Source organism: Arvicanthis niloticus, chromosome 8 (genome assembly GCF_011762505.2).
Source record: "Arvicanthis niloticus isolate mArvNil1 chromosome 8, mArvNil1.pat.X, whole genome shotgun sequence".
NCBI classification, from domain to species: Eukaryota; Metazoa; Chordata; class Mammalia; order Rodentia; family Muridae; genus Arvicanthis; species Arvicanthis niloticus.
This window is the reverse complement of record NC_047665.1, coordinates 1387777-1400547: the sequence shown is the minus strand read 5'-3', so window position 1 is coordinate 1400547 and position 12771 is coordinate 1387777. Positions and strand designations below refer to the sequence as shown.

The 12771-nt window shown below is 38.9% G+C and overlaps 1 protein-coding gene across 4 annotated transcripts in view; it reads left to right on the top strand.

Moving 5' to 3' along the window:
* Nucleotides 1-11945: 11945 nt before the first annotated feature.
* Ercc6l2 (ERCC excision repair 6 like 2) overlaps nt 11946-12771 on the top strand; it is a 79685-nt gene continuing 78859 nt past the window's right edge. For 3 of the 4 annotated variants that reach the window (XR_013111991.1, XM_034510561.2, XM_076938854.1), the window contains exon 1: nt 11946-12181. Coding sequence is in view for 3 of the 4 variants with exons in the window: in XM_034510561.2 (XP_034366452.1) it covers nt 12139-12181 (43 nt within the window). In the remaining variant the exon portion in view is untranslated. Of the gene's footprint in view, nt 12182-12317; nt 12462-12771 lie in introns of those variants that run through there. The other variant, XM_034510562.2, reaches the window with a different exon arrangement.

The following is a 12771-nucleotide window of genomic DNA, read 5'->3' as shown; positions in this document are numbered from 1 at the left end:
AGTGGGGACATCCTCATAGAGATAGGGGGTTGGGGAGGAGGTATGAGATGTGGAACAGTTGGAGGGTGGACAGGGTGGAGGGAATAAAATCTGGAGAGTAAAAAAAATAAAAAAAATAATAAAAAATTATATTAAAAAAAATTGACCCAGAATTGTTCCTGTCAAAAAAGAAAGGCAGGAACAAAAACTGAGCAGAGACTGAAGGAATGGCCAACCAGTGACCAGCACAACTTAGAATCCATCTAATGGGTAGGCACCAAACCCTGACACTATTACTGATGCTATGTTGTACTTGCAGACAGGAGCCTATCATGGCTGTCCTCTGAGAGGCTCTACCAGCAGCCTGAGACAGATGCAGATACTCACAGCCAACCACTGGACTGAGGTTGGGGACCCCTTTGGAAGAGTTAGGGGAAGGGTTGAGGTAACTGAAGGGGATGTCAACCCCATAGGAAGACCAACAGTGTCAACTAACCTGGACCCCTGGGAGCTACTGAGTCACCAACCAAAGAGCATGCATGGGCAGATCCGAGGGCCTTGGCACATGTGTAGCAGAGAACTGCCTTGTCTGGCCTCAGTGGGAGAACATGCAGCTAATCCTGTAGAGACTTGATGCCCCAGGGAAGGGAGATGGGGGGACCCTCTCAGAGGTGAAGTGGAGGAGGTAGGGTATGAAGAACTCTGGGAGAGGAGACTTGGAGGGAGGCAATTTGGGATGTAATAAATAACTTTAAAATAAAATAAATATCCTTCTCAAATTAAAAAATATGGAATCACATGAAGCATTGGGCATAAAGTGGGCCCATGGGTTATGTAACATGCAGAGTATTGGAAAAGTCCACTCTAAGGCCAGAAAGCATTTTCCCCATAATTTTAAAATATGATCCAGGTAGGTTTTTTTTTTTTTTTTAAATCATGCTTTACTCCATTTTTCTCTTATTTTGATGCTACACAAATGCAATTCAAACTACTTTAATTTTTTTCTGGTTTTCAAGACAGGTTTTCTCTGTAGTCTTGGCTGTCCTGGAACTTGCTCTACAGACCAGGCTGGCCTCAAACTCACAGAAATCTACCTGCCTCTGCCTCCAGGGTGCTGGGATTAAAGTGCCATCGCCACCCAGCATTAATTGAAATTTTTAAGGAAAAATTCTACTGTAAATACACAGTTGATTTTTGGAGTTTAATTCCTTAAAAATGCACATTTTTTTTATGCTAGCTGGCTGGATCCGTGAGTAAAGGCACTTGCCAAGCAACCTTGGCAACCTGAGTTCAGTCTTCAGAAAGATATAAACGTGGAGAAAACCAACTCTTAAAAGTTGACCTCTGACCTCCACATAGGCACACAAATCATACACACAATAATAATAAAAATTTAAAAATTAACAATGAGACAGACAGTCTGCATATGTTTACTACAGATCAAAAATTAACAATGAGACAGTCTGCATATGTTTACTACAGATCAAAAATTAACAATGAGACAGTCTGCATATGTTTACTACAGATCAAATAAGACAGTCTGCATATGTTTACTACAGATCAAACACATGTTTGAATTAGTTTTTTTTCCTGTTTTGGGGAGGTTTTTCCATAGAATTTGTATTAGCGCCGGGCAGTGGTGGCGCACGCCTTTAGTCCCAGCACTTGGGAGGCAGAGGCAGGCAGATTTCTGAGTTCGAGGCCAGCCTGGTCTACAGACTGAGTTCCAGGACAGCCAGGGCTACACAGAGAAACCCTGTCTCTAAATACAGAACAAAAAACAAACAACAACAACAAAAAAAGAACTTATATTAGCTAACTTCCTGTGCTACAATGTGTTTGATATACATGAGGGAAGACAAATAAAAACAAAGTTTAAGTATTATTAATCAATCTTTTACGTTAAATTGTATTCAACTTTCAAGTTAGCTTTCAAAAATTAGTTTTGGCATTTTAAAATGTCAGTGTGATTAAGCCTACACTTTTTTACATATTTTGCACAATGCATGTGCATGAGGGAGTATGCATGCATGTACATGCAGAGGCCAGAGGAGACCTTAGGTGTCGCTCTTAGGAGGCATTTGCTATTTGAAAATTTGAGACAGGGTGTAAATGTTACAGCTCAGATGGAAAGGTATTCTGGCAGTTGGGGGCAAGCAAATACCACAAAGCCACACTATACAACAGACCTCACACGAGATTTACTGGGAGGGAAAAACCCAGGAGGTCGGCTGCCTCCACTCAGGAGAGAAGCAGCAGAGGACTGAGCAGAAGCAGGGTTTATATGGGATTTCTTGGGTGGAAGTAGCTTTCCAGGGTGGAGCTTTCTAGGTTGGAGATTTTCAGGGTGGGTATTGGTAGGATTTTAAGTCCAGAGCTTGAACTTAAGGCCAGGGTTGGGTCTGGCCACTAGGGCAGTTAAGAGTGTTCTGTGTGTAGGACCTTGCTGTTGGAAGTCCTCAAGGGGGTTGCCTAGGTACTCAGGTGCTTCGAGGGTCTTACACAGAGTCTCTTACTGTCTTGGAATTCATCAAGTAAACTAGGCTGGATCGCTGGGATCTGTGTATTTCTGCCACCTCGGTGCTAGATTACAGCCACACACGATCAATCATACCTGGATTCCTCCAAGCCCTCTTACATACTCCTTGTTCTTTTTCAAATAACCACCCAGAAGGTGTCTGATCTCAACCGACATTTTTTACGTTGGTTCTGCAGGCCCAACTCATGCTTGTAAGGCAAGAACTTTACTGTCTAAGCTATCTGACCAGTCTTCATTTATTGAACTTATTTAAATCTTTTTAATGTATTGATTTACATTTTCATTTTAAGCAATCTTCCAGCAAAGTTGGGCAGCATTTCCTTATATGGATATACTAGTGTTTTATTTTGATCATACTCATAACTATATATGATATTGAGCTTTTATAAGTATATCCTATTTATACATTTTTTATTTTGTTGTTAATTAAATTCTTACATTAAATAAAATCAAAGTATGCCAGAAGGAATGCTTTGAATATAACCATACAGGCTTCAACAGCATGCAGATTTTGACATAGAAACAATAAATCACAGTCCTGCTGAAAGATCTAGAACAGGTGTGACCACAAAAGGCCACTGCTTTGCATACAGTCCTTTCCATGCTTCCTTTGAGGCTTCCTTCACTGCTCTAGTACTTTGCCATTCATTTGGTATTTGTTGGTTTATTGGGCTGACAAGAAAATCTGTACACCTAGAATTTTCTCTTCTTTCTTGCTTTATTTAAACTATTAAATTTTTTTTGCACTTTATACTTAGTTTCAGCCAGTTCCAGTGCTATTTATTCAATGCCCCTTGAAGTCTGGTCAACGGTGCCCTTGACGTTCTTCACTTACACTTTCATGTGAATCCTCACAATCTCATTGTTAAGGTCTGAGGGAAACTGAGTTGGTAATTTGGCAAATAACTCTTCTATAGATTTATCTTTATCATACTGGGTTTCTTCCCATGACAGGTCTCTCTTTATTGGAGATTTTCAAGTTTTAGCATTTTCTTACAAATATCTTCAATATATTTTAGACTATTTACTCTAAGTTTTGTTAATAAGTATAAAAACTCAATTTAAAATTCTATTATTGAATTTGTTTTTCTGCTGAGTAGGAATATAGTTGACTTGTGCTCCCCAATAATCCTCTTATTCTAAACATGTATCAACATTTTTTCATTTTATACATGGCTGAAAATCTTGTTTATGAACAATAGCCTTTATAATTTGTTTCTGGTATCTTATAACTTAGATCCAACATTGATTTATTACAATGATTAAAACAATGTTGACTAGAAGTAGTCGTGGTTTTAAATGGAGATGACATAACATTTCACCATTAGTTACAATAGGGAGTTTAGTTTTAACACATTTTACTAATATTGAATTGAATCATAAAATTTTCCTGCCCATCAAGACACTCTCATAGTTCTTCTGCTTTATTTTTTTAATGTAATAAATTGAACTGCTAAATTTTTCTATTGTAAAATATATTCAGTTCTTGAGATAAGTTCTATTTGATTATCCATGCATTAATATTATTATTTAAAATAAAGTTCATCTGAGTAGTATTTTACTTAGAATATTTACATATAATAAGATTTGTTTATAATTTCATTTGCCACTGAGTCTTGATTAGACTTTGCTTTCAAGGATCAGCCAATACAAAATGTTGAGGAATGTTACATATCTTACCTTTGTATTCACCTGGAGTTTGTCTTATTTTCTTTCTGAAAAAAAAATTATTTCTGTAAGGTCCTCTGGAACTAGAGTTATAAATGGGTTGTGAGCCACCATGTGATTACTGGGAACAGAACCCAGGTCCTCTGTAAGCGCAACAAGTGTTATTCAATCGCTAATCCATCTCTTGACCTCCCATGTTATCTTTTTAGACATTTTCAGCTACTGAACGATTTTCTTGTGTGTACATGTGTATATCTTACACATGTACATCATTCTCTGTATATGTAGGCCATGAGTTAATGTTGGCCATTTCCTCTCCCATTCTCCTTCTTAGGATTTGATATAGGGTCTCTCTCTGAACCTGTGGTACAGTGCCATATAGCTAGTCCCTCAAGTTTCTTTTATTGCTGTTGACTTAGGATCTCAATGTTGGGCCTACTTGCCAAAAGAGGGCATGTAGATCCCAGGATAGATAGTCATGAGCAAGAAGTGGTTGTTGGGAATTGGACTGAGGACCTCTAGAAGAGCAGCCAGTGCTCATAACTGCTGAGCCATCTTTCTAGTCCTATTTCTCTTTTTGATATGCCTTTTAAGGATATATTATAGACATTCAATAAACTCTGGCATAAAATCATTTCTGGTAATCACATGAATCTTTAGTATCTTTGAATATTCTTCAGTGTTTATCCTATTTTTCCATTTCTAATATGTGAGTCTCTTTTTTCTTAATGAATCTCATCAGTAATTTGTCTATATTATTAATCCTTTAAAATAATTAATTTTAGGCTTTGTTGATCAGCTTAGTTAATTTAAAAAATTATTCTTCCACTAATTTTGTTATTTTTGCTTTGATTCTATTTTCTTAGTTTCTTTTTCAATGTAAGCATTTCTTATTTTCTATGAATTATTACAAATTTTGATATGTGATATTTTTATTACTAATCAGCCTTCATGGATGTTAAAACAGCAGGACTCAGGGGATGAACATGAATGAGTTCATTTATTCATATGATGCTCAATCAAACCCCACGTTGAGAGCCAATTTTTCTCCATACCCTTGAAAGGAAAACAGGAAATTCCTTGATTCTTTTGGCCTGTTTTCTTCACCAGCACCACCAGCACCACCAGCACCTGTGGTCACTTCTAACCACTAAGAAGAGACAAATGGCTAAAAAGTTCAGTTTGGTAACTGCTAAGTATAAAAAATAAAGACCTCAACATTCATTTAGCCTTAAGGTCATGGCCTTTTAGAGAACAGACCTGTTGTAAGATGTTTACAGTGAGTATGTAGAAGTTATTGCTTCCTTATATGATTTATGCTTTGCCTGTGCTCCTACTTCCCAGGCTGCTTCTAATTTCCTCAGGATTGGTTTGTGAGATAAAGTAAGAAGTGGTAATGATCTTCCGTTAGGTTGTATAAATCTTACACATTCTTCCTCCTGGACACTCTTCTGTGTTCTTCAGATTCACTACTTCCTCCTCAAGAAGCCAGTTGTCGAAGTTCTCACTGGGGTCATCTTGAAATCTCTTCTGGCTTTCTCTTACCTATGACTCACATCTCTTCCAAAGGAAATGTGCGTCTTGTCACTATAAACTCTAGGAGTAAGCCTGCCTCAAACACATGAATCTTTCTACTGAACTTCACACCACCTTTTCTTATTTACATTGTTTTCATATCTCGAAGGCTGTCTGCATTAAAGTTTACTTTGTCAGGCCTACTATCATTATAAGGTACTCAGCACTTCTTTGTTCACCTTGATTTTACTCTCAATCTTGCTTTTATTTTTTTTATTTACACCTGTCCTGTGACAAGCAGCCGGACTTCATTCTCAATGAGTCTTCTTCAGGCAAACTTAATCCAGCATGCCTGTTTCTTTTGAATCACGTGGGTTGACTTGTACTATTGTTTTCCATTAATCATAGTTTTACTTATCTTTTCCTGTCTCTGTTGTGCTAGTCAGTTTTCTCGTCACTGTGATAGAATGCCCGATTCAATAATGTGAAGTAGGATTTATTTTACTTCAAGTTGCAGTTAGGTAGTCATTGGCTCTATTGTTTTCAGGGTCATGGTGAGGCTAAACTCACAGCAGTAGAAGCCTTCTTTTTTCTGTGGGATTTGTTTCATTTTATGAAGGACAGAAGCAGAGAGAGAGTAAGGAAGGGACAGAAGACTAGACATAACCTTCAAAGGCATAATCTCAGTGACCTACTTCCTGTAACAAGGCTCCACTCCCTAAAGTTTCCAGAGCCTTTAAAACCAGGGCTGCCAGCTATGAATCAAGAATTCAGTGGCTCACTGTGGGGGAGACATTTCATATTTATTCTATAATAACTGCCTTATATTGGGGTGGCTGAGTTTTATCTTTTCCTATTGAGAATTTGTATGCCCCTTTAATATTTCATTACATTAATTCTGACATTTAATGTTTACTTCTGACATCAGAAGTTTATTAATCTCTGTTCCTCTTTCCAGTAAAAACCTCTTTTAACACTTCAAATGCTGTCACTGTCTGTGCAGCTTTCTGTTACTGTAACAACTATCTGAGATAACTTAAAAAGGAGGGAACATTTGGTTCAGTTTTTAAGGTTTCAGCTGATGGTGCCTTGGCCTCATTGTTTCTGGGTCTGAAATGTCGTAACAGGGGTGCATGGTACAACAAGCTACTTACCTCACGGTGTTCACAAAGCAAAGAGAAAGAGGAGAGACTGGGATCTCAATACCTTCTTTAAGGGCATGCTCCCAGTGACCTGAGTCCTCTCACTAGCCTCTACTTCTTACAAGTTTTCATCACCTCCCAGTAGTCCCAGGTTGGGGAATAAGTATTTCCTACATGGGACTTTGGAGGGTATGCAACACCAAAGCTATAGCATTGTAGTCATATTCTACATTATTATTATTATATAATTCTTATTTTCCTTAATTTTTATATGTTCAAGTTGTTTCTATTATTGTGATTGTTGCTTTATAAGGCCAGTGATTGCTTACCAATTTTTACCAATTTTTTTTTAGGCTAATCACCCCTTCTTATTTGGTTTAATCCTTTAAGAGTCTCTAGTGAAAGTCCATTGGTCTTGTCTGGTAATATTATTCGCTTTAATTAAAATCTAGGTTGGCAGTTATCTTCCCTTGGCACTTTGAAGTCACTCTCCCATTGTCTCCAGGCTTCAGTGTTACTATGGAGATGCCTGCTTTTCTTGGTGTCATTCCATTGAGAAGTAATCTGACCTTTTTAAGGACTCTCAAGAGTCTCTGCTACTTTATTCTGTAAATTTTACTTCTCTGTCCAGTGACACATTTTATTTATATACACACTCTTCATATTTCCCTTTAGCTTTTTGAACTTTTGCACTTTAGTTGGGGTCATTCCTTCAGATCATTCAGTTTGTAATTTTCAGTTAAGATGTCTCATAAGCCCTTTATCTCACTACTGCATTTTAGATGCCAGTAACTAAAAATTTCATTTCCAGAATATCTTTTAAAAATTTATCTTGAAAGTGGATTTTTTTTCTTTTTTTTGAGACAGGATTTCACTGTGTAGCTCTGGCTAGCCTGGAACTCCCTATGTAGACCAGACTGGCCTAAAACTCAGAGATCCACATGCCCCTGCCTACTGAATGCAGAAATTAAAAGTATATATGCCACCATGTTTGGCTATCTGGTACTTCTTGACTTTTTATTTATTCTCATACTTCTTGTCTAGTAGTTTAAAAACATCAATACTTTATCTACAGTTTAAAAATACCTATTACTCTAATCATGGAAACAACCAGGGTTCTACATTTGTTGTACATTTTCTGTACTAGATCTTGTTCATGATAGCATAATTTTTTCTCAGTTTTGGGATTGTAAACTGCTTGATAGGGCTTTATCCCTGAGGCCTGATATGTGTTAAACATGGTTCTCTCGAAAAGATGTACCGGTTTTTTCCAGCTACCTGAATGCAACTAATTTGCTAGTTATTGTTTTGAGATTTCTTAGATGGTGTGAATTGTGCAAATGCAAATCCTAAATGTCTGTAGATATAGAAAAGTATCATAGAAAATCAACAGCATACATGAAAAAAAGATGCTGAAACAGGCACATCCTCTTTTTTTGTCTAGAGTTTTTTTTGTTTGTTTGTTTTTCTATTCTGAAAAGATATATTTCAATTTTTCTTACTTTAAATGGAGAATTTTTTTCATTTACTTCCAACATGGGCTTTAATAAGGCCCTGTGTGGATGAAGGTTGTATTCTGTAGCCAAGACTATTATGTAACTAACATGGCTAATGTCTTCTGGATAGCAGTATTACTGTTAAGTATCAACTCAATAAACTAGCTTTCAGTTCCTTATTTAGATGTCCTGTGAATATGTAATACATTTTGAGAGGTAAGCTGTACATCTTGAGTAGCCTTACAAAAATACTTTATCTAGTATTTATTGGTGCTTTTATGTGAAAAATTCACATGATCTAGGAAATCCCCATTTATATGTGTAGACGTATACATGCAAATATATGTGCATACACACATGGAGGCAAATATATGTGCATACACACATGGAGGCCAGGGGTTGATATTACATACCTTCCTTGATCATTCTCCAGCTTATCCTTTGAGAGGCTCTGTCAGAAACCAGAGCTCACTGAATGACTGGCTAGTGAGCCTAAGGAATCTACCTGTCTTCCTCCCTCCAAACCCAGCGTCACGGTTATAGGTGCAAACACCCAAACCTAGGCTTTGTATGAAGATGTTAGCAATCTGACTTTAGGTTACTTTACTGACCAAGCCATCTTCTGACGCTAGTTCGTGTTTCACTGTAGAATTCCCAGGCTTATTATCTGACATGAGATGAAATATTACATCAAAGTCACAGCTTTAGTTTTTCAAATATAAAAATCTCTTTTCTATTTTTTAAACATCATATGAGAATAAGTCAGGAGGGCTGGAAACATAGCTCAGTGAGCACATGTCTACCACACACAAGGCCTTTTGTTTGAGACACAACTTCATATATCTCAGACTGCCCTCATACTATGTGGCTGCTGCTGACTTTAAACTTTAATCCTTATGCCTCTATATCCCATGTGTTTGTCACCACTGTTTATGTGACTGTGGGGATTGAACACAAGGTTTCATGCAGGGTAGAACTACTTTACCAAGTGCACCAACTCTTGATTTGTAAATGTTAAGATTTAATTTATTTATTGGCAAAGTAGGATATATCTACTTCATTTCTTTTCTCTTACTATTACTTAACATCATCTTCCATTTTCCATTTCTTTCCATTAGCTGAGACAATACATCAAGGGAGAAAGGCTACAACCCAAACTCACCTAACATTCTTATGTTTTCATACCTATTATTTTTCATGAGCTTTTCAATGAATCCATTATTTTAAAGATCTATTTTATCACATAGTATATTTGCCTTTTATACTGTGATCATAAGTAGAAACCATTTTTTTAATTTATTTTTATTGGATATTTTATTTACATTTCAAATGCAATCCCCTTTCCCCATTTCCCCTACCTAGAGAACCTCTATTCCATCCCCCCTTCTCCTTTTTGCTTTTATACAATTTTTTTAATGTTAATCAAAGGTTTTATAAGTTTGGTAATGCTCAATAACAAGATGTCCATACAATCAGAAGTGTAATCCAATATCCAACCTAGATATATCAACTATCTTTGACTGGCAGAGGCACTCGAACATCTGCTTCCATGTTCCTCTCTCTCTCTGTCTCCTAGCTCCTCCTCTTCCTCTCCTTACTTCTCCCACCTTAGCTCCTCCTACATGTCACCCTTCCTGTTAAAACTTTTCTCTCAAAATACAATTAGAGCATAACTATACCAATTTGTGTCAGTAAGGTACAAGATAAACCTAATACCCAGTCCATCATTTTGTTGAAGTAGAAACCAATTTTAAGTAAGTATTACAGGGTTAATCATACTAGTCTCTTTGGTATTCAAGTAAGTCTTTTGAAATGCTTATGTTATCATGACTGTTATTGGGTGCTAGGTGTTGAGCCTAGGGTCTCATGCATATCAAACATGATTTAGGAGTGCTATACTACAGTTCTATTTTTGTAGTCTAAATTGGCTTAATTTTGTTGTTATCTATTGTCAGTGGTTTTGAATGCAATATAGTCAATCAAACAACACTTATATTGAATTCAGAAACTATTAGATATATCACAATTTCACCTTGAAGTAATTGGTATCCTAGTGTTGGAGGTTCACAACTTCAGCATCCACACAAGAGGATGACAGGCAACTGACAAGAACAAAAGCTACCCTAAGGGCAGGAATGATGCTTAACTTCATGAGGCATGTAGTTCTTTAGGACATTTTCATGTTATGACTTCCCATTTCATTATGCAGGACAAGCATGGCAATGCAGTTACATAACAGACACTCAACAGGTAAGGAGTCTTCTTGTTAGCTAGAAGGGTATTCCTTTAACAAGATGATTTCCTTCATTTAAATCCAAGTTTATTTTGGATTTAACATATCACTTGTAGTTTTAGCTCTGTAAGGACTCACATCTTAAATCAACAGGCAAAGGCCAGCCTGGTCTACAGTATGAGTTCCAGGACAGCTAGGGCTCCACACTGAGAAATGCTGTCTTGAAACCCCTGCCTCCCAAAAAATTTTATTTAACTCTTATTTTTTTTTTTGTAGTTACTCCCTTTTACTCAGGTTGTCGTTACTAGCTTAATCTATATTCCTAAATGTTTTTCTTTAATGTTTTTTTCCTACTGTTATGCAAACAAGTGACACTCTTGATAAAGCACTCCTATAAAAGTCACTAATTCTTAGTATCTGCAAAGAATGAAGATCTCTTTGTTGAATAGGCATAGTATATCCAAAAAAGATCCTACAGTAGGCAGGATAATAATCCCCAAAGAAATTTGTGTCTCTAAATCCAGGAACCCATGTTCCTTACACGTGTAAGGAAGATAATGTTATCTTACACGTCAAAGGGCCTTTTCTGATGTAGTTATGAGTGGATACCTGAAAATAAGATTATTCTTGTGAGCTCCAAAAAACAAACAACCAGGCAAAAAACAAAACAAAACAAAACCCAACCAACCAACCAACCAAAACCACCAAACACTATGGAAGGCTCAGGAAATGCACCATCCTTGGCTTTGACGAGTTCAAGTCAAGGAGTGGAGATTCTTCCGCTTTCTAGAAGGAATGCAATTTCTCTTGACTTTTGGATTTTCGCTTTACGAGACCCTACAAAACCACAAGATACATTAAAGACACATTTGGCTTCATGAGCTTGTCTGGGAGATGTCGGGACAGGCAAATCCATTCAGCTCGTGCTCAGAATGCTGTGCTGGAGAGGGCTGCAGGCTCTCGTGGTGTGCGCTTCTCCCTCAGGGTGAGCTCGCACAGTGGCTGCTCTCGTCTCAGAGAGTGAAGAGAAACCGGCCCTGTTTGTGCACGGGCTGCTGGTTTTTCACTCGCACGAGTGAGTTACAATAAACTAGGCAAACCCAAGGAAACGCCCTCTTAAGGCTCGCCTCCAGAAGCTCCAAAGCGACAAGGCCACCTCAGGATCAGCAGTCTGTGCAGGGCTCAAACTGTCCTTTTCCGCCTTGAGGGGATGACACACGCCTCAGGTCGCGGATTCCCCCAGCGAGGAGATTCGAAGTCGGCGACCAATACCGACTCTCGCGATATCTGGGACGTCCGCAGACTGCGCGGTGCCTAGCTCGACCGGAGGGGAAGTCGCTTCCGCCCGCTGACAGGCTAGCCCGTCTTCTCGCGATATCTGGAGGGAGGCGAGCGATGCAGCGCTAAAGTGCTCGTTCTCGCGAGATCTACAGGCTCCGGCGAGCGTTGGCTGGTCACTGAGGTGACGCCGGCGCTCCGGGCGGGCTATGCCGGCGGTCGGCACACGTGGGGTTCCCTCCTCGCTGCCGAGAGCGGCGGGGCCGCCGGGCGCCTCCCCCTGGCCCGATGGACCCCTCCGTCCCTCAGCCCCGCGCGGACTCCCGCAAAGGTATGAGCTCCGAGCTCGCGCCTCTGCGCAGACACACGTCCTTAGGGCACTTCCGGAATCGGCTTTCCGCGTGGATCCCGTGATTGACAGCAGATGACTTCGAACCCTTTCACCGCGGGAAGTCCTCCTCGGCTTTGCGATTCAGTCGCAGGAGCCAGCATTGAGTGCTGGCCCTCACAGTTAACGTGCCGAGCAGTGGGAACAGATTCCTCATTAGCAAGATGAGGACTATTGATTTTCGTGACTATTAGATGACTCCACCGTTGACCCATGGCGTTCAGTAAATGTCATTTTTGTCTTTGTATATGCCAGTTCCTTAGTCAATAGCAGGGATTTGTTAAGTAGATGAGCAAAGGCCTATTTAGTTCAGTTTACTACTACATGTATTGAAGCAGGATTTTGCCTCTAGTAGGTCACCAAGAACTTTTGAAGATGTAGCTATCTCACAAGTCATCAGGGATGCAGACTTGCCCCCTAGCTTTTATTAATAAAAGTGATTGCAATACAGATTACAAAGTTACTCTGTGCATGTGCGCGCCATGCATGTGAAAGTCAGAAGCCAGCTTGGGTGAGTCAGTCAGTTCTCTCCT